This window comes from Engraulis encrasicolus, chromosome 17 (genome assembly GCF_034702125.1).
Source record: "Engraulis encrasicolus isolate BLACKSEA-1 chromosome 17, IST_EnEncr_1.0, whole genome shotgun sequence".
Lineage (NCBI taxonomy): Eukaryota > Metazoa > Chordata > Actinopteri > Clupeiformes > Engraulidae > Engraulis > Engraulis encrasicolus.
Window position 1 is genome coordinate 37,020,357 of NC_085873.1, and position 22,222 is coordinate 37,042,578.

General features: G+C 43.6%; 1 protein-coding gene across 1 annotated transcript in view; it reads left to right on the forward strand.

Annotated features, from left to right (window-relative positions):
* The window catches only part of LOC134466835 (collagen alpha-1(I) chain-like), a 42,888-nt gene extending 21,222 nt beyond the window's left edge, over positions 1-21,666 (forward strand). Inside the window, exons 23-51 of the mRNA XM_063220719.1 lie at positions 494-592; positions 923-976; positions 2,176-2,274; positions 2,762-2,815; positions 3,272-3,325; positions 3,822-3,875; positions 4,273-4,326; positions 4,859-4,903; positions 5,935-6,033; positions 6,366-6,473; positions 7,008-7,115; positions 7,355-7,408; positions 9,148-9,201; positions 9,817-9,924; positions 10,577-10,630; positions 11,392-11,445; positions 12,107-12,268; positions 12,924-13,031; positions 13,706-13,813; positions 14,096-14,149; positions 14,559-14,666; positions 15,380-15,433; positions 15,618-15,725; positions 16,470-16,523; positions 17,117-17,224; positions 17,819-18,098; positions 18,809-18,996; positions 19,331-19,573; positions 20,199-21,666. Of these exons, the coding sequence (XP_063076789.1) occupies positions 494-592; positions 923-976; positions 2,176-2,274; positions 2,762-2,815; positions 3,272-3,325; positions 3,822-3,875; positions 4,273-4,326; positions 4,859-4,903; positions 5,935-6,033; positions 6,366-6,473; positions 7,008-7,115; positions 7,355-7,408; positions 9,148-9,201; positions 9,817-9,924; positions 10,577-10,630; positions 11,392-11,445; positions 12,107-12,268; positions 12,924-13,031; positions 13,706-13,813; positions 14,096-14,149; positions 14,559-14,666; positions 15,380-15,433; positions 15,618-15,725; positions 16,470-16,523; positions 17,117-17,224; positions 17,819-18,098; positions 18,809-18,996; positions 19,331-19,573; positions 20,199-20,345 (2,874 nt within the window). The 3' untranslated portion in view covers positions 20,346-21,666. The remainder of the gene's footprint in view (positions 1-493; positions 593-922; positions 977-2,175; positions 2,275-2,761; positions 2,816-3,271; positions 3,326-3,821; positions 3,876-4,272; positions 4,327-4,858; positions 4,904-5,934; positions 6,034-6,365; positions 6,474-7,007; positions 7,116-7,354; positions 7,409-9,147; positions 9,202-9,816; positions 9,925-10,576; positions 10,631-11,391; positions 11,446-12,106; positions 12,269-12,923; positions 13,032-13,705; positions 13,814-14,095; positions 14,150-14,558; positions 14,667-15,379; positions 15,434-15,617; positions 15,726-16,469; positions 16,524-17,116; positions 17,225-17,818; positions 18,099-18,808; positions 18,997-19,330; positions 19,574-20,198) is intronic.
* Positions 21,667-22,222: the final 556 nt, after the last annotated feature.

The following is a 22,222-nucleotide window of genomic DNA, read 5'->3' on the forward strand; positions in this document are numbered from 1 at the left end:
CTCTCCTGTAGCCCCATAATCCACACCATACCACCAGTTCAATATTGTTATAGTCACTGAAAAGATTATACTACCATAGTAATGTACTATACCACTATGACCTGACATTACACAGGGCTTTTAGTAATGCATTATGACTTGGTCCTTGCCATTCTGGTGACAGCTGGTTTCTGACAGGGGCTGTGTCTTTACAATAAAACAACAACAAAACGCATTATTATCACATTATTATTATTATTATTTATTTTATTTTATAATTTTTTAAAATGTATTACATTACCTTACAGATCGTCTTTAGTGACACATTTTTACCTTGATCACTGCCATTGTGGTTGCGACACACATAAAATAGGGGCTGTGTTTGAAAGAGTTGAGACTCATGCCCTCTCTCTCTCTCTATCCTACTCTCTCTCTCTCTCTCTCTCTCTCCCACTCTCTCTCTCTCTCTCTCTCTCTCTCTCTCTCCCACTCTCTCTCTCTCTCTGTCTCTTAGGGAGCCCCTGGTGAGCGCGGTAACACTGGCCCCATGGGAGCTAAGGGATCCACTGGTGAGGCTGGACGTCCCGGAGAGCCTGGTCTGCCCGGCTCCAAGGTGAGGACTGCTGAGGAGTGGAGCTCTGACCTGATATTGTAACAGCACTGTGTCTCTGTCCCTGTCTATGTCTCTGTCTTTGTCTCTCTCTCTCCTTGCTGCTCTCTCTCTCTGTCTCTCTCTCTCTTTGCTGCTCTCTCTCTCTTTGCTGCTCTCTCTCTCTCTCTCTCCCTCTGTCTCTCTCACTCTCCCTGTTTATCTCGATCTCTCACGCTCTCTGTCTCTGTCTCTCTCTTTCTCTTTCTCTCTCTCCACACTACAGATGTGTGTTCTAAGTAATTAATTGCGTTGATTAATTAATTGTCTATGATTAATCTTGTTGCCCTGTAGGGAATGACTGGCAGCCCTGGTGCTCCTGGACCTGATGGCAAGACCGGCGCTGTCGTAAGTACAAATAAGCAATCTAAACAAACAACAACATCAATGTAAACAAATAATCAATATAAACAAGCAAATAATCGAACATAACCACTTCCCATGGTAGCTTGGAGTGACAATACAATCATACATTCAGTCTCAACCTTTCAGTCATAATAGTGATTCTAATGATTCATTACCAAAACACTGCAGTATTTATTCAGTATATTTGGTTATTCATTATACATTTATACAACCGAGGAATAGCACCAGCAGTTTTTCTAACCTTTGTAATGACAGTGCCTTGGAGCTGCTGTAAGTACAAATAATCTCAATCAAACAAACAAACAAATCATCAATGGACAAGCTACATGAGCTAATAATACATCTTAGCCACCAGAACATAATCAAACACAGGCACTTGCCATGGCAATTTGCAGTGACATGCAATCATCAGGCCTTAGGAATAACACCAAACAATGTCAGTTATGCTACCATATTAATACCTCTGTGATGAAGGCATGATTGCCAAAGCAAGGTTGCATCTATTCCCCATAATGTAGTTTACATGTTACAAGCAAGCAATAGCAAAGCACAGCAAGGCTTTTGTTTATCCCTGTAATGACAGGAGTTGGGCACGGTATGTCTTGCAGCAAAGTCAAGTATAATGTGGTCTCCTGTCCTTAAGGGTTGTGCCCTTAGTTTGGTCTTTTTAGTGCTGTATCTTATAATAAGTCTTTATTATGACAGAGACATTGAAGATCGGGACAGGAAACAAGTGGTGAAGAGAGATGAGGTAGGGTTGTGATATGACCCAGGCCTGACTCGAACCCAACTCCCCATAAGCATGCAGGACCACACTAGTGAAATTAAAGGGAAAAAACACTCAATTCGCCTTCAGACTGCTAAAACTGTGTCCTCTACTACTACTACCACTACTACTACTACTACCACTAGTAGATACAAATGTACCTAGAACACATTGGCTACTTCTGGAGCCTTTTAGTGCTGTATATTTAAAGAGTTTCTGACTGAGACATAGTGGTGTATAAACATTTAGCCTGTTTGATGATAGAGGATTGAATGACAGAAGTTCCAACTATATGGACACACTATATGGAACAATGCTTTAGCACGCTGTGCCACAACACCCTCAGCACTGTATTGTATTTTTCTTTTTAAAAGTGTAATTGTTTGTGTCCCTTCTTCTCTGTGTCTTCATACAGGGTGCCCCCGGACAAGATGGCCGCTCTGGACCCCCAGGCCCCACTGGAGCCAGGGGACAGCCTGGAGTCATGGGATTCCCCGGACCCAAGGGACCCGGAGTAAGTTACTGCTGCTGTGCTATGTTGAAAATTATACCCCCAAAAAACCTCTGCTGATTTAAAATAGCATTAGATTTAAAGCCAATCACCTATCTTTTTTACATCACAGAAAATTGTTGTCAAAAATATTTTTCATTGCCATTCAAGTCATGCAAGTCATATTGAATGTTTATATAGTAGGCCTACAGGACATAAAATGGTACATTTAGCCAATAGCATTGTGATCTACCGTATGATTTTAATATTTCAGCATAAATTCAATATACAGTAGCTTCCTAATGCACGCCGTTCTGCCAGAGGAGCGATGTAATAGCTGTTAAAAATACTTAACCACCATAGCACTACAATAGCACTATCATAGTACTACCGTAGTACTACGTTACTATGACATTACAAAGGGCCTTAAGTAATACATTACAATTGCCATTCTGGTATCGGGTTGAAATATACAGTATATCTTACCTCTTGTCCCCTTTGTCATCCACAGGGCGAGGCTGGTAAGGCTGGCGAGAAGGGACCTGGTGGAGCCATGGGCGCTGTTGTAAGTATCACATTCACATTTTGTCATTTCTTTTATGGCTTTTTTAAGCCTTTATTACATAGTAAGATAGACAGTCAAAGATGGTGGCGGGAAATGAGTAGGAGATAGAGAGGATCCTTAGCCCCCTGAGCCACGGCAGCCCCACATTCACATGTTTAAATATACCTGTAGTAGACCTACATGTAGCAGATGTTAGCTTGATTAACACATGCCAAAGAGAAGAGCATAGTCAGTGGGTGGACCAAGAAGGCACTGTGTTTGAGAGTGTGGTAGGTTATTGAACAATAGAGCATATTATATATGTGATGAGCAGCTATCTTATTAAACAGCAGAGAATACTATGAGGACCACGAAGGTACTCGTGCTGTAGGAGGAAGTCTACATTTTTGTAGTAGGGGTAGTAGGATTTGCATGGAGTAAAATGTTAATTGTTTTCGTTGTCGCTCTCTTGTGAAGGGTGCCCCCGGCAAAGATGGTGATGTTGGCGCTCCTGGTGCCCCCGGACCTGCTGTGAGTAAACCCAACTTTTACTCTCATTTCACCCCGTTCACACGATACCTCGCAATCCTTTCACCCTGTTCAGTTTGACACAGTACGCATACTGTATGAACACACTACCTACAACCCATATTTCACCTGACCTGCCACACAGCTGTACATCCTAGAATCATTTGGCACAGTATTTATATAGTACAACTACCTTTCACTGTTCACTTGTACACTCACCTGGGCCTGGCTTCTCTGAATATGTACACTGCCGCCAACCTACAGAAGTCTACTGTTTAAATCACACTAAACAACATCATAAGCATACATGCAGTACAATACACACATAAACACAAAGGGAAACATCTTCAAAACTTAATACAATACTCAATACATACATCCTGAATTCACTGAGACACATTTCATTCATCAGTAATGGCCATCGCTGAGCCACATTCTTCATTCACCTGATGCACTGTTGATGTTCTAACGATGTCACTTCCTGTTTCCTGTTCCTCAGGGACCCGCTGGAGAGAAGGGAGAGGCTGGCTCCGCCGGACCACCCGGATTCCAGGTAGATAAAACATTTCAATTTTTATTTTATTTTCTAACTCAACCTGCTACTTAAACTTCGTATTCATCAATATTTCTGAGAGGTTAAACATTAGAAATCTGAGATACAAAAAGCATTGTCAAAAAGCACACACATTACATTACATTACATTGCATTGCATTTGGCAGACGCTTTATAACCAAAGCAACTTTCAAAAGAGGACATAATCATAGCCAACATAACTAGCAAATACAATGTGCACAGGAGATATACAGAACAACAACTGCAGATGCAAAACACATGCAGTCGTACAACACCCAGCATTCGATGTCAAGGTACGGTAGCTAACTGTTTCTTGAATGTACTGAGCATTTACTTGGTAACTAACTAAGCATCTCCACTTGTTTGTGTTTATCAGGGCCTGCCCGGACCTCAGGGAGCTACTGGCGAGCCTGGCAAGGGAGGAGAGCAGGTGAGAACACATTTCACACACACATTCATGAATTCACGATTCTCTCTCTTCGTATCTCTCTCTCTCCCTCTATCTCTCTGTCTCTCTCCCCCAACTCTCTTTTTTCTCTTTCCTTCTCCATCTTTCTCTCTCTCCCTCTCTCTCTCTCTCTTGCATGCGCGCACACACGCACACGCACACGCACACACACACACACACACAGACACACACACACACACACAGACACACACACACACACACACACACACACACACACACACACACACACACACACACACACACACACACACACACACACACACACACACACACACACACACACACACACGCACCATATCTCTCTACAATACATCCTATCCCACATTCTGGAAAAAGGTTTCACTCTTCACACACATGCACATCTTAAACTGTGGTGTTATGTGTTGTTTCCTACACTCATGCATACTGTTATAGGTAGCCTATTGTGTAGTCGTTCTTTGCTCTCTGCTAACTCTCTCTCTCTCTCTCTCTCTCTCTCCTCCCTCCGCCACAGGGTCTGACTGGTGAGGCTGGTCCCTCCGGACCATCTGGACCAAGAGTAAGTGACCCCTTACACCAGGGCTATTCAAATGGCAGCCCTGGGGCCAGATGCGGCCCTTGGACAGCGAGGTTCTGGCCCCCCACAAGCACCCTGAAATACAGAATCGTTTTTTTTGGAATGTAGAGCTAAAAGTATGGGTTCCGTTATCGTGCTGAAACGGGACATGGGACGTTAAAATGCGGGAAATGACATCTAAGAAATGCAAAAGTTTCTGGGGGAGGACCCCCAGACCCTCCACTTCAGTGAAGGCTCCCATATTTTTTTCATTGACAGTCGGCAACCATAATACATACATATAGTTCGGCCCCTTTATTGGGAGGAATTTGGAAAAACTGGCCCTCGTTGACATTTAATTGAATACCCCTGCCTTACACCTTTCTTAAAAATATTACTGCTGCTGCACTCCACTCATTTGTCTGCAGAAAAAAAGTTGAGAAAGCCTCATTTAGGGAGCCCAAAGGTGTGGATGCGAATGCACCACTCCATCCTCCTTTCTGCCACCTATATCTACATCCCCAAGATCCACCAAACCCCACTTCAAAACCCCCACTCCCACCACCCATGCCCCGTAAGCTTCCCCCATGTCCTACCCCCAAAGTCACTCCACACATAGTAATTGAAAGCCAACACAGTGTGAATTTATGCACTCTTAAACTGGGGTATACAGCCATTTGAAGCGGAAACTTACCTGTGAACGTTTATACATTTTTTATTAACGTAAATAGCAAAATGATGTATCTCCCCTGTCTTTGAGGGTGCAAGTAGTTCTAAGTTTTTTTTGGTGGGGGGTACTTTAACACCCCTCCAGTAGCCTACTCCCTGTTAATTGAAATGTAATTGAAAACCAACCCCCTAACCAACCTAAGCATGTTATCCATATTATCTCTGTGAGTGTATCCATGTTGCCTCTTGTGCCGCCATACTAACTGCCAAATCCACGCTAGCTCCTACATCCATGCTAATGCCTATATCTGTGCTAACGGCTACATCCATGCTAACGGGGGCTCGCTGTGCTCTTCCTTCCCCAGGGAGACAGAGGTCACCCCGGAGAGCGTGGAGCCAATGGCCCTGCTGGACCCACTGGACCTCGTGGTGCTAATGGACCTGCTGGTAACGATGGTGCTAAGGTACGACAAAAGACATACACATGAACAACAACAAGAACAAGAGCAGTTATCAAAGCAAATATGAAACAGTATGACAAGATGACTCCTGTCTAAGTTGCTTACGAGCTCTGCTGATCTCTTGTTATTTCTCTGTCTGTCTCTCGTTCTACTGTATCTCTCGCTCTATCTATCTATCTATCTATCTATCTATCTATCTATCTATCTATCTATCTATCTATCTATCTATCTATCTATCTATCTATCTATCTATCTATCTATCTATCTATCTATCTATCTATCTATCTATCTATCTATCTATCTATCCATCCATCTATCTATCTATCCATCTGTAGGGTGAGGCTGGCGCTGCTGGTGCCGCTGGCGCCCTGGGACCCCCCGGAATGCAGGGAATGCCCGGAGAGCGTGGTGCTGGAGGAATGCCCGGAGGCAGAGGAGACAGAGTGAGTTTGCCCGCTACCTCATAGTCATTGACAGTATCAAGCGTTACAGTACGGCCCACCTAGCAGTCAGTCATTACAGTAGATCCCATCATACTCCAACCAGCCATCAAATGATGTTAGTGCCCACTGCCCACATTAGGGTAGAGGAACCTCTTATAGTGCCCATCTATCCATCAATCAGTGCAGCATCTACTAGCATGGGAACTCCCATACTGCCTTTAGTTCAACACAATCGTTTCGATCTGAAATCTCACTTGTGATTAGGTCTGGTGTTAACCAGGCAACCATTCTACTCTAATTGGCCCAAACTAATGACAGACAGGGTAGCTAGTGAACAGAAGTTTCTGTTGTTAATGCTAAGAATTCTCTAGCATTAGCTAACAAAGGCTCTCATAAGCATTTTTTCATCACCACAAAAAATGATTAAGCACAATTCAGTCCAGATGCAATCATAGAAGAGCAACAACAGCAACACTATCAACTGAATGATGAGTTGCATGCCATTAATCCCATGCTATTGTCTTGTGTCCATAGGGTGAGCCTGGTGCCAAGGGACCCGATGGTGCTGGTGGCAAAGATGGCCCCCGTGGTCTGACTGGCCCCATTGGACCCCCCGGACCTTCTGGTGCTCCTGGTGAGAAGGTAAGGAACATAAAAACACTGTTTTATTCGTCACTGTCTTTGGTAAAACGCATACAGTACATTGAAATGTATTAACTGACCATTTGAATTTCCCTTCTGGGATAATAAAGTTAGCTTTGACTTTGACTTTGAATTGTATATACAGTATACTGACATTGATCGATGTGTTCCTTGGGATAGTATGTACCCAGGAAGTTCCATCATTTCATTTCCTATTTATTTTGCTCTGGTTTCGCTAGGGTGAGGGTGGCCCCGTTGGACCTGCCGGACCTGGTGGTGCTCGTGGTGCCCCTGTAAGTACTAAACTCCGACAAAATCCACTCTGCACTTTCTGTCCCCCAATCTTTAGCGTCTTATGAACTAGGACCCACTTACTCTCCGCTCCACTTCCTTACTCTTACCTCCACATCATCCTATTACCCTGGTCTATATTTCCTTTACCTCCATGTTCCACTTACTGTACCCTAACTCAGTGGTTCTTAACCTGGGGTGCGGGCCCCCCCTGGTGGTGCACCAGAGATTTCAGGGGGTGCACAGAATTTTGTTTGTGTTGAGGTTGTGACCAAAATTATGCTTGCAAACATTATAGTTAGGTCAAATTAAGACCAAATTATAACATGTTATGGTCCCCATTTTAAGTCATTAAGGTATTGATTAATGTCTCAAGCAAGAATCATTGTAATTAATCACTTAAAACATTTTTAGTGCATATACACATGCGTAAATTTGTGTTGGGGGTGCGCGGCTTGTCTTCGGCACAGGAGAGGGGGTGCGTTAAGTAAAGAACCTGTAAAGTAAAGTTTGAGAACCACTGCCCTAACTCACTTAGCTGCCTATGACCTTACTGACCCTACCTGTTACCAGGGCCGCAGACAGCTTTCCCTGGGCCTAGGAGAAAGTCATCTTACAAAGTTACCTCCACCCAATACATACATTGGGATGAGGACCAGATTATGGGGCCCCTCTTTCCCTGGGCCCTGGAAAACGTACCCATTTATACCCAGTGGTTGACTTACCTTCGCTGTTACCCTCCATTTCCTTTTGCACTACCCTCCACTTCCTTCTTCCCTTCTCTCCACTTCCTGTTAGCCCTCTGTAAGCTTCCTGTGACCGTCCACTAATGTTCAAGAGATGCATCACTAGATAAACAAGCAGATTAGTTGGTATCTTGGTTGTTTTTTTTTAATAAGAAGTATAGATCTAGTTACAGCTTTTCTTCTGATATTTTGCTATTGAATGTGCAAATAGACATTAGGGGATTCATACACAAATCTAGGGCTAGATAATAGCAATAAGAGCAATGCTAATGATATTGCCCACTACTTTCATTTGTGTGTCTTTTGACACTTGCCTTCTTACTAGCCCTTGTAGAGACCAAACAGCTTAGTTATTGCTCCAGTGATATATGCCTATAGTAGGATGGCCACACAGTTATTGACGAATTTAATAAATGATCCTTCAGCCACCTTATTACCCAGCTCACTAACCCCTGCCACTATCAACGTTTGTTGTGTTCCCACAGAATTCCCGGTCTACGTAGTTCTATTAGACTGCCCATAGCCCCTCCAAATAATGTAGCACTAGCAACTGCTACAAAATTAGCCATTGTAACATCCATGCCTTTGCCCTGACTTTGACCCCTGACATCAGATCTACTCCCACAACCACTACTTTTAAATCCAGACTCAAAACACATCATTTTGTCTACTAATTCTACACATTGGCCTTTGCCTCCTAGTTCTTTCTTTATCTCCATTCTATTATCTTGCCTTTTTATGACATTGTGGAATGCCTTCAGTATTTTATTGTATTTTATTCTTGTTGCTTGACCTTGTCTTGCTGTATTCTCAATTGCATTATTGTTGAATTTGTGTCTTCTAGTTTGACACTGTACAGCACTTTGGTCAGTTCTTGCTGTTTAACTGCGTTATATAAATTAAACTTACTTACTTGCTCACTTACTATGCTTATGATTGTAAGGCGGCTAGTCTCTCTCTAACCTTTGACCCTTTGACCCCTGTGTGCCCTCTAGGGTGAGCGCGGAGAGGGTGGTGCCCCTGGACCTGCTGGATTCGCTGGACCCCCTGTGAGTGAGCCACACCTGCATGCCATCCACCACACACCCACACCCCATCCCCAGGATTACTGTATAGGTTCTACATTATGTAGAGAAACATACAGTATATGAGGATAACATGTGGTGTTAATAACATGTGGTGCTGTCCATTGGATTAATCTAACTAAAGGATGAATTACCGTAACCCTCTACAGACGAAAAAAAAACCATCATAGAGTGCATTCAGAGAGACTGGACCATACTTTAAGAATCTCTGGTGCAGTGCTGACATTAATGGCTTCTACTCTCTCCTACTATGATACTATTATACTATCATATTAGCATCTTACATGGAATTAAGCTGAAAACAAATGAACTTCAATCACAACAATTAAGATGTTTGTCAATTAGTACAGCACAGTACTACTCATAGTAACTTATTTGAGTAGAGAGAGAGAGGGTCCGAGGCACTCTGAAGTCCGTATTAAAAGTCCTTCATTTATACCTGGACACCATTGATAGCCGATGCATTTCGGTCGCGTCCATCCTTCTTCAGGGCTAAAAGACTAACTTATTTGAGTGTTATCTGAGCTGTTGTGCTGTGTGGTGTTGTGCTGAGCTGTTGTGCTGTGTGGTGTTGTGCAGGGTATGGATGGAGCCCCCGGAGCTAAGGGAGATAAGGGATCCACTGGACCCAAGGGAGACGGTGGTGCCCCCGGACCCGCCGGACCTGTAGGAGCTGCTGGACCTCAGGTGAGAAATTAGAGAGAACTGCATTACCCACAATCCATCTGTTCTCCGGGTCTCTAGTGGCCTCAGTGCGGATTGGCAGAGGACAAGTTCTCTTTTTTGTTTTCAAATTTCCCACTACAGTTATCATCACAAGTATTAAAAATGATACAAAGTTATACAAGAACTATTGATTATGTTCAACTGTTCTATGTTCTCTGTTCTGTTTGTAAATGTGTGTTAGGTCAGTAAGCATGAAGTCATTCGTGCTTTGTCCTTAATGACAAAGAAGTTCTGTCTTTAAAATTTGCCCCGTATGATTACCACTACGTATCTTTATATTTAACTGCTTTATTTTACATTATTTTAATTTATTGTGTGGGTGATTAAGCATGTAGCTTCCTGTAGCTTCTTCCCCAAAGCTGTCCCAATACTGAACACACACTTGCAGGACTGTCTTCATCTCTCAAGACCTGTGTGCCTCATAGGGATCTCATTATACTAAGATCTCATTATACTTTGCATAATGACAGTAAAAGGCTTTGTATCTGTATCTGTATCTGTATCTGTATCTGTATCTGTATCTGTATCTGTATTTGTATTTGTATTTATATTTGTTTTTGTATTGTATTTGTTTGTAGTAAGTCATGTGTGCTGTGTCTTCTTGTTGTAACAGGGCCCCGCTGGAGCCACTGGAGCCAAGGGAGCTCGTGGAGGTGCTGGACCTCCTGTAAGTACTTGTAGAAATCAAACAGTAGAGATAAAACACCAGACCTTTGTATTGTACCAATCTCTGGCTGGCTAGTTATGGAACTATACGTAGTAGCAATCTCTGCTAGTTTGATACTTTGTACTTTGTTACTGCACGCATCTCTTCAAGCGGTTATGAGCAACCTGGATTCCGAACCTACAACCTTGTGCCACATATTGCAGATGACTTGGGCTTTATCTGTTCAACAATGTACCAATTGGACAGGTAAAACCTGGTCTTTTGGAACATGTGGCACTGGATTGTTGCTTCTGAATCCAGGTTGCTAATCACTGTAGCCTACGAGCTATTTACACTGTAGGTCTACCCATCCCAGCTAACTACAGATAGATAACGAGCTGGTCTTACTCATTTAACCAATATTTGCTAGCGATAGCCACGTAGCTACTGTACAATGCCTTCTCTTTGTCTCTTTAACCATCTCCATCACCAGCTACGTATGGTACCCATGCTTGCTAGCTGTCACACTTGCTATTCTAGTTCACCTCTGCCACCTACATGCATAACGTGGCATTAGTTTCATTATTTCCTACCAGGCAGATCAACTACCCCTAATGACTAGCCATGAATGTCAATACAATTGTTTCTGCTGAAAATGAATGCTGCTGATGATGAAACTAAATGAATTCTCTCAACAAAAGTTACTGTTTTATAAATGTTAGGTGGACTTTGGTTATTGGGTGTTTGTTTATGAGTATGTATTTGTGTGTTTGTCTGTATAGGGTGCTACTGGATTCCCTGGTGCTGCTGGCAGAGTTGGACCTCCCGGCCCTGCTGTAAGTCTACTGAGTGACCTCTGACTAGAGATGCACCGGATCCGGTTCTGGTTCCGGATCCGGCAGGATAATAGGGTTTTTCACAGGATCCGGGTCCGGCAGGATCTTAAGCAATGGATCCGGTATCCGGCATGTTACCTAAAAATCAGGGTCTGGTGCGTCTCTAGCCTAGTCTTTCACAACCCCAATCACTGCATAGAGTGAAAGACCTTTGGAAGCGGCCATTGCAGGCAGTGTGGCAATAAACCAATGAGTCTAAAAAATAGTTTGAGTCAACGTAATAAAAAGGGCCCACGTGTGCGAGAGACTATATGTTTCAACCCTTTTGTAGGATCCGTTATCCGGTTCCAGATCCGGCAGGATCTTAAGCAGTGGATCCGGTATCCGCTAACCCAGGATCCTAAAAATCAGGATCCGGTGCATCTCTACCTCTGACTGTTACTTATCACATACGTATAGCCTACCATTGTGCCATAGCTTACCATAGACTACTATTGTGTTTGTCTTAAGCTTACTTTTACCCAAGTTTCTTATATTAAACTTGAACTACTCTATTTGCTGATTTGCTGATTTTGAATGGTCAACTTAATGCTTGTTTTTTTCTCTTTTCTCTTTCATTTGTCTTTCTTTCTTTCTTTCTTTCTTTCTTTCTTTCCTGCAGGGTGCCTCTGGACCCCCAGGCCCCAACGGACCCGCTGGTAAGGAGGGACAGAGAGGAGCTCGCGGAGAGAAGGGACCCGCCGGTCGCCCCGGTGAGATTGGTGCCGCTGGACCCCCCGGCCCCGGAGGAGAGAAGGGAGCCCCCGGTAACGACGGACCTGCTGTAAGTGCTCCTCCTCCTTTCCTATCCATCCTTTCCCCCCTTCTGTACTCTGCATTACAATACATCGTCCATCCCTGCTCTTCTCTGTTCTTCTCTGCTCTTCTCTTCTCCTCTCTTCTCTTCTCCACATTACCATCCATCATCATCCATCATCATCCATCTCTATTCTTCTGTATTCTTCTGTATTCTTCTGTATTCTTCTGTATTCTTCTGTATTCTTCTCTTCTCTTCTCTTCTCTTCTCTTCTCTTCTCTTCTCTTCTCTTCTCTTCTCTTCTCTTCTCTTCTCTTCTCTTCTCCACATTACCATCATCCTTCCTTCACATCTGCCCTTTTCTACCCTTCATTTCTCTACTACCTCTCTACTCTACCTCTCTTCTCTACAATACCATCTATCGTACTTTACAAATAAAACAGGCAGCCACGCATACGCGCGCACGCGCACACACACACACACGCGCACACACACACACACACACGCACAAGCACACGCACACACACACACACACACACACACACACACACACACACACACACACACACACACACACACACACACACACACACACACACACACACACACACACACACACACACACAGCCCGAGAGACTTGCAGGCATGTGGGTTAATGCTATGATGCATTTGTCTTCCACAGGGAGCTATGGGTACCGCTGGACCTCAGGGTATTGCTGGCACTCGTGGTATCGTTGGTATGCCTGGACAGAGAGGAGAGAGAGGATTCCCCGGTCTTCCCGGACCTCTGGTAAGCACCTTTACTTTTCAACGGCCCATTATCTTTTTGTTCTCAGGAACTGGCAATTACCTACTGGCTGTGTGTATTCTTAAACTTAGTGTACCAGAATTGGTCATTATATTTACTATAATTTACTTACTATAACTATTACTATTACTATTATGGCAGCCCAGACGAATTGAAGATTCATTTTCAAAATGTATTTCATAAAATGAGTACTTGCCCCCCTTCTTCCCTTCGGTGTGTAGCCAGTGAGTGCTTTTGTTTAAAATAATCCTTATAAAGTTGTATCCGCCCCTTAGTTCATAAGAAGAAATAACAATCCTATTACATATTATCATTATTAGGCCAGCCCAGGCTGAGTCCAGTTTTGCTTCCTTTTTCTCCTTCAATGTGTAGCCAGGCAAGGCAAGGCAAGCTTATTTGTATATCACATTTCATACACAGGTGCAACTCAATGTGCTTTACGAGATTAACAAATGCAAAAAAAGAAAGGAAACATGGAAGAAAGAAGGAATTATATTAGAGTCAAAGAACATTTAAAACATTAAGATAAAACATAAGGTAAAATGATAATAATAAAATAAAAAAATAAATAAAAAAATAAAGGCAGTGCTTACTGTATGTATAAAGTAAACCTTTTTAACTTTAACTTTTAACTTTAACCTCCTGTTGCGCTTTAGGGAGAGCCTGGCAAACAGGGACCTGGTGGCGCCCATGGAGAGCGTGGACCCCCTGGACCCATGGGACCCCCTGGACTCACTGGCGCTCCCGGTGAAGTCGGCCGCGACGTAAGGACCAACTCTTAATCCTTCAAGGACTACGTGCTATGTGTATAGCTGAACTTTGCTTCATTAGTGCCTAACTACCTAGCCATAGTGAAATCCTGTATAGTTCTATCTTTGCACATTGTATGTCCTGCAGATCGAACAGTCAACAGATTCACAGGACAATATGTTACTTTACCCATGAGAGGACGTAAAATAAACAACACGATGGACACAATGAAACATCCTCATGAGTCCACTAGCAGCAGCAGTGGTTTTGATTCTGGTGTTGCTCTGCGTCCACAGGGAAACGTTGGACACGATGGTGCACCTGGTCGCGATGGACCCGCTGGCCCCAAGGTGCGGTATACATTCTCGTTTCTACCATCCCACTTCCCTTACGTTGCATGGAAGATATTATATTACATCACTTTCTGGGGAAGCACACATACAGTACATCACTTCCTGCTGTTCCATGGTCATGCTGAATCTAGCAGGCACCTTGCATAGTGTGTGAACACAGATTATGAAGCATTCATATCATTTTAAACCATTTGCAATCACAGTGAAACACGCAACTCTTTTCAAATCACATTACAATGACATACTATACTATATATAAAACCTGTACCAATCGCTACCAAGCGCTCGACCCTGAAATGTTAACTTCAGCACGGCAATAAAACATAAAACAAAAAAAAAAGCTGTATGCTATGATACTAAGTGACCTTTGAGTGACCTTGTCCGTGCCCTTGTGTGTTCTCTGTAGGGAGACCGTGGTGAGACCGGCAATGCTGGATCTCCCGGCGCCCCTGGCGCTCCTGGACCCCCCGGACCCGTTGGACCCTCCGGAAAGACTGGTGACCGTGGAGAGGCTGTGAGTGGACCGACATAGCGTCGTAACATTGTTATAATGCCACACAAATGTTCCTCAAATGCTAATAATACATCACAGCAACATACTCCATACTGTACTGTAGGTAGAGGTGGAAAAACCTGGTTGCAGAGAGTAAAAAAAATGTTTTTGCTGCAGCCAAGTCAATGAACCAGCTGATCCTTATTGCCACCTAACCTTAAGGCAGGTTGATGAGCTAATAGTGAAATCGCCTGTGTTGAGAACACAGGCAGAAGGAAAACCTTAGCAGGACCTTTACTCGGTCAGCCTGGTTTTACCACCTCTGCTGGATTGTAGATAATATTTTATACAAGGCACAGCCATCTTAGGCTATTAAAAATCTGTAGCGTCTTAGTGCGCTTATATATAATAACACAACAGAACACAACACAACAGTATTACAGCGACATTACTGTGAAGACATTCACTAGGGCAGCCATGGCTCGGTGGTTAGAGCACTGGCCTTTAAATCAGAGGGATGTAGGTTCAAATCCCACCCTTACCAGCACCTTCATCTATGACTGAAGTGCCCTTGAGCAAGACACCTAACCCCACACATTGCTCCAGGGCTTGTAACCAATACCCTGAACCTAAATAAGTGTAAGTCGCTTATGATACAAGCAACAGCTAAATGTAATGTATTGTAATGTAAATAAAAATGTATTCTGACCTTTCAACTCTCCGTCCGTCTCCAGGGTCCCGGTGGTGCTGCTGGCCCTGCTGGTCCCGCTGGACCCCGTGGTTCTCCTGTAAGTTAACAGCTGCTCAGCACATCACATCAACACAAGTTGCAACCTTAAAAATTACACACAAAATTTGTGATGAATTTCATGTGTTGTTGTTTTTTAAATTGCATGTGCTTCTCTCACTCTGTCTCTGTCTCTGTCTCTGTCTCTCTCTCTCTCTCTCTCTCTCTCTCTCTCTCTCTCTCAGGGCCCCGCTGGTGCCAGAGGCGACAGGGGTGAGGCAGGAGAGGCTGGAGACAGAGGCCACAAGGGACACAGAGGATTCAGCGGCATGAATGGACTGCCCGGACCCGCTGTGAGTAACCCTCTAAAGCAGAGGACCACGACATTGCTGGGTCTGAGGGCTAGCAAGGGCTACCCGAGGGCTACTGAGGGCTACTTTTGTTCAAAATCCTCTACTGATGTCTTAGCATCATTCTCAAATCACACTATTATTGAATGATAATTTGATTATAGGTTATAAATAATACGTAATACCATTTAAATTAAGAAAAGTATTAACTATGACTAAAATCTGATAGTCCTCACTGGTTAACCATGTTGGTGACACCTAGGGTTGCCAGATGTGCCTGATGATTTCGAGCCCAAACAATGCTTTAAAAAAAGGGCACTAAATCTCACCCAATTTGAATCAAATTCTATTGATTTCTGCAATCAAAAATATACAGGAAAAGAAAATTTAAGAAAGAAAATATACAGCAACATCCACCCATTGCTCTTTTTGCGTTTTCGGCAGCAGGCCGTCGTTCTAAACTGCCCAATTGGGTGGAAACCGCCCAATATTCATCTTGAGTGAAAGAGCATACATAAAACTGGAGAAATTCAATGACACGCAATCGCTTTGACTTAGTGGTTGATGATCATGATGTCATAGTACTATAATGTGTAAATGAATAGAATATTGCAACAGTACCTGTACCGTAGCTACAACCTTCAACTTCAACATGGCTCTATATATGTGTATTCATGATGTGTTTTGTGCATTGTAGGGGCCCTGTGTTAATGTGTGTGTTTATTTGTGCTTCTTTGTGCATTGTAGGGACCCCCAGGAGAGCAAGGACCTGCTGGAGCTACCGGACCTGGTGGACCCAGAGTGAGTAGCTGAATAACGCTGCATTTCCAGCCAATCATAATATCGAGACAATACAATAGATAACAAAAACAATCAGAGATAGCAACCTGACACACCCCCAACCCCAACCAGCCACCCCGCCGCCTGCCACATGGAAGATGCATGTGATGCCGTGTGTTTGGCGCCACCAGCAGGCCAAGTAATAGCACTGCGTGTGGACACCCAGAGTAAGTAGCTGAATACGCTGCCCTGCAATATCAAGACGATACAATAGATAACAAGAACAATCAGAGAATAGCAACCTGACCCCCCCCACACCCATGCATGTGATGCTGTGTGTTTGGCGCCACCTGCAGGCCAAATAATAACACTGCGTGCAGACGCCTAGAAATACAGACAGACAAGCAGGGTCATTGCAATACCTGGCCCAATCCCTTCCCTTCCAGGTGGCCAGGTAACAAACCTGCTTAAATGTAACAACGCAGCACATATAGTCAAAATACAGTTAACAGTTTACACTGGCATTTGTAGTTTTGCAATTGTTTGTGCAGCCGACAATGATCATCTCCAAACATCAGCTCATATAGAAGAACCGCTGTGTGTCTGTGTTGTAGGGACCCGCTGGAAACGCTGGCTCCGCTGGAAAGGATGGCGTCGCTGGACTGCCCGGACCCGTTGGACCCCCTGGACCTCGTGGTCGCAATGGAGAGATGGGACCTGCTGTAAGTGACACACACACACACACGCACACTCACAGACGCACACGCACTCGAACACGCACATACACATACACATACACATACACATACACATACACATACACATACACATACACATACACATACACATATATACAGTTGACAATATGGCATTTGGAATATTTATATAATATTTAATTTTCCTGTGTGAAAGACAGAAATACAGAATTAAGGCCTTATAATTATGGAATGACAAAAAAAGACAAAAAGAAATTAGAGAAAAACATCCCAGTATCCTACCTGGTTAAATTAGACCATTACTGACCATAGACCATCACTGACTAATCTAAAAAAATAAATAAAAAAAAACGATCCATGTTTTTTCCTGATGATTTGTTCTCTCCTCCTATGCCTCTACATTCCTCCCCTCCTCTATTTCATACTCCCCCATAAGGGTCCTCCTAAAAAAAGAAGATTATTTACCCCATAGTCTTCTCTCCCCACTTTTGTTTCATCTTCCTTCACCCAGGGTTCTATTAGAGAAACAGATTATTAAACTTGTGTTCTCTGCGTTCTCTCTCCCCACCTCTTCTTCATCCTTCTGCGCCTGCCCATCAGGGTCCTCCTGGAACTCCCGGACCCCCAGGCCCCCCTGGACCCGCCGGCGCCGGCATCGACTTCTTCCCCCAGCCCCAGCAGGAGAAGGGACCCGACCCCATGCGCGGAGGATACAGAGCCGACGACCCCAACATGCAGCGCGACCGCGACGTCGATGTCGACACCACCCTTAAGACCCTCAGCCAGAAGATCGAGAACATCCGCAGCCCCGAGGGCACCCAGAAGAGCCCCGCCCGCATGTGCCGTGACATCAGGATGTGCCACCCCGAGTGGAAGAGCGGTGAGTGACCCCTGGCCCCTGGACTACCCGAACCTCTGGCCTCTACTGTACCTTCTCTGCAGTCAATTAACATGGAACCCAATTTCTGGGTCCTCACTGGACCTCCCTTGATAACCACAGTAGCCCCCCAGTCATGTCACACAGAATTGCATCCCCAGGTATACCTCAGTCAGATTCACTCAATCAGACCCATTTTTATTTGCCTGGTTACTGACTACCCTGACCTCTGGTCTCTAACTATCTGCTCTCCAGTCAATTCACACCAAATATGGCCCTGGTCCTTACTCATCTCAGACGAACCTTGCTTCATTTCACACACAATTGAGGACCTGGCACTGGTCCTTACTCATCTCAGACGAATCTTGCTTCATTTCACACACAATTGTGGACCAGGGCTACCTCAGTCAGATTCACCCCATTAGATATTCTTGGAATTCCAAACCTTCTGGTCCCTGATTCTATTCCCAGTATTTTCATCCATTATTCCGTCCCGTAAGTTTCCAACATGCTGACCCCCTGATTCCATTTTCAACATTCTGGTCCCTCATTCCATCGACAGGAATCCATTATTCTGGCTCTTGATTGGAAGCAAAAGATTCCATAGCACCCCCCTCAAGTCCAAATTCTCAGTCCAGCTTCAGTTTGTCTTGTAATGCCTTGAACTGCTTGACGCACGCCTCAAATTTTACACATTGTCTGTCCTGCCACAGGCTTCTACTACGTCGACCCCAACCAGGGCTCTCCTCTTGATGCCGTCAAGGTCTTCTGCAACATGGAGACTGGCGAGACCTGCGTCTACCCATCCCAGAAGAACATTCCCCAGAAGAACTGGTACACAAGCAAGACCAAGGACAAGAAGCACGTCTGGTTCAGCGAGTCCATGCCCGAGGGCTTCCAGGTAAGGGATAGCAGAGGCTGGTTCAATAACTAAGACTATGGATTTATCCAAACAATAGCATATCTACTTGTCTTGATTCCACATTGTCATCAGCTGGTCGGATCAAATTTATGTCAGGGTTTTTGTTTTTACATCTTCTAACTCAGCATTGCTACCTCTAATGACAAGTCTCTTCAAGAGGCTCAGCTAATATTTAATTCGTTATTATTATTTTTTAAAACATTTATAATAATATTTCTGCAAAATAATAATGGTTATAATAATGGTTATAATAATGTAATTAATCTGTAATTAATCTATTAACGTAATTCATCTCTGCTCCTTCCTCCATCAGTTCCAGTATGGCACCGATGGCGCTGATCCCGAGGATGTCAACATCCAGATGACCTTCATGCGTCTGATGTCCAACGAGGCGTCCCAGAACCTCACCTACCACTGCAAGAACAGCATCGCCTACATGGACAGGGCCTCCGGCAACCTGAAGAAGGCCCTGCTCATCCAGGGATCCAACGACATCGAGATCAGAGCCGAGGGCAACAGCCGCTTCACATACACCGTCACCGAGGATGGCTGCACGGTGAGTGGCTCAATCTCTCTCTCTCTCTCTCTCTCTCTCTCTCTCTCTCTCTCTCTCTCTCTCTCTCTCTCTCTCAGTCATGCATAAGCGGTTAGGGGCGTCAGACTTGTATCTCAAAGGTTGCCGGTTCGACTCCCGACCCGTCAGGTTGGTGGGGGGAGTAATTAACCAGTGCTCTCCCCCATCCTCCTCCATGACTGAGGTACTCGGAGCATGGTACCATACCGCTGCACTGCCCCCTTGCACGGGTGAGGCATAAATGTTATTTTGTTGTGTGCAGTGTGCCGTGGACATTTGTGTGCTAAGGAGTGCTGTGTCACAATGTCAATGGGAGTTGGAGTTTCCCAATTGGGCTTTCACTTCACTTTCACTAAAATTACACTTTAGCACACTAGCATATTACCATATTTGTTAGCTTTAGCACAGATGTGTTCCTTCAGCAATTTTATTTGCAAAAGCCTTATAGAGATATGCATTGAGACCCAGTGAGGACATTCAGCGAATTCTAAAATGAGAATGAAATAAGATTAAATAAAAGATAACTGTTGTTGCATTTTCCTCTTTTCTTGTTGTTGGTTGGATGTGTATTTGTCACTGATGACACTTCTGTTCGCTTCTCCAACAGTCGCACACCGGCACATGGGGCAAGACAGTCATCGACTACAGAACAACGAAAACATCTCGCCTGCCCATCATTGACATCGCTCCTATGGACGTTGGTGCTTCAAACCAGGAATTCGGTGTAGAAGTTGGCCCAGTGTGCTTCTTGTAAAAAGATAAATCTGGACATGAAAACATTGTTTTTTTTAGCCGTCATCTCTAAATCTTCCTCTATGCATTAAAAAATCGGTCCACCTGCTTATCACTCCATTTCCGAAGACACTGTTTCAACCTTGAAAACGTTCTTCTTTTTTGGCTTTTTTTGGTTTGGATTTTTTTTCGAGGACCACTACAACATCCAGCACCGACACCAAGGACACTCAGAACTTTTTTTTTGTCTTTCAGCCGACAACAAGAAAATAATATATACTTGTGTAAAGTGTAAGCCCCCCTCTGGAGTTCCAAAAAGAGAGAGAAAAAAAACAAGAAGAAACCAACAACGAAATGAAATACTGGTGACTTTTTTTTACCGCTGTGGAAGGACAATGAAAAAAAACAAGCAAATGCTTTGTACCATTTTCTGGTGATAAATAAATTTCAAAAAATGACAGCCGAGTCTCGTTTTGTTACACCTACGAGGGGACAAAGAGCCAGAACGCAAAGCCATTGTTCTCTGTAAAGGTTAATAAGTTTCACAGGTATTTTAGTGAAAAGGGAAGAGTTAATTGTTTTGCTACCTCAGAAAAGGAGACCACACACATGATCGAGAAAGATCATTGCCACAACTCCACAAGGGCAATCTTACACTATTGTCACAAGTTCTATTCACAAAAAAATGAATAACATCTTAAAGGCCAACTACTGCAAAAAGGTGCTACTTTCCTTTCTTCTCCGGTCGCTGGGGTGATATTCACTGTCCAGACCATTTGGTGCTAAATGCTGAACGAATGTTTTAAGCTGTCGTTGAGTGCAACTGTTTTCTGTTGAGTGTCACTGTTAACCAAGTGATAGAAAGAGGAAAACGAAGCCTAAGCTAGAGTTGCAGAGGATGTGAAGCATGTTTTCGTGTCTAATGCAGGCTAAGCAAGTGGACTGGTTTGTTTTCCCTCTTACAGTCCCCCCCCTCCCCACCTTTTAAATGTTTTATGTTTGATGCCGCTGGTGTCTGTTCTACACCCCCTCCCCCCCCATCCCACCCCAACAATATGGTTTCTAGCTCTCATCAGATCATCTGTTTCTGTATGTTTTTTTGTTTTGTTTTGTTTAGTTTGGTTTATTTTTCTTAATTTTTATGATTTAAAGTATTTTTGTTACAGCAACCACCATTTCGACAGCAGAAAATAAATCAATGCAAAAGAATACCAAATGAACAGACACCAATGGTGAAATGTCCCCAGAGGTTTTTTGTACTTATGTTGTACATGTATAATAATTCAAGATGTTTTTAATTATTTTGGATGCTGAAATAAAGCATGTTGAGTGGTAAAACTGAATGACGGTACATGGACATCTTGACTTTCTGCCCGACCTCCCCTATCTCTTAATTCTGCAATTAAACAAGCTCCAATGCTTTCACGCAAACAGTCACTCTCTTCCATGTCTTTCTTAGACCTGTATCTTGTCTGAGATAGTTGTTGGAGGTTGTTGTTGCATAGAAAAGGGTGTGTTTGAATCAATGGCTCTGAATTCACATTAATTTGGTGGTTCACAGTTTAAACAAAAAAAAAACAGAAATAGAAAAGTAAAGAAGAAAAAAAGCATGTTGATTATGTTACTTTGGGTATAGACCGTGGAAATCTATAATGGCCTCACAACAGTGTTAGACATTACTGAAGTTACTTCTGTACCGAAGTATTGTATTGTGTTACTGGCTCAACATTTTTTTCCCATTAAGTTGACTACACATACTGTGAAGGTTAAACCAGTAGCTTGCATGTGACCAGTCAGTATGCATACTGTATTTCGCATCCGTGATATGTTGTCAGCAGTTCGTTTTAGGTTGCAGCCTTATACATTTCACACAAGCTTTGGGCAAAATGGCTTTTTACT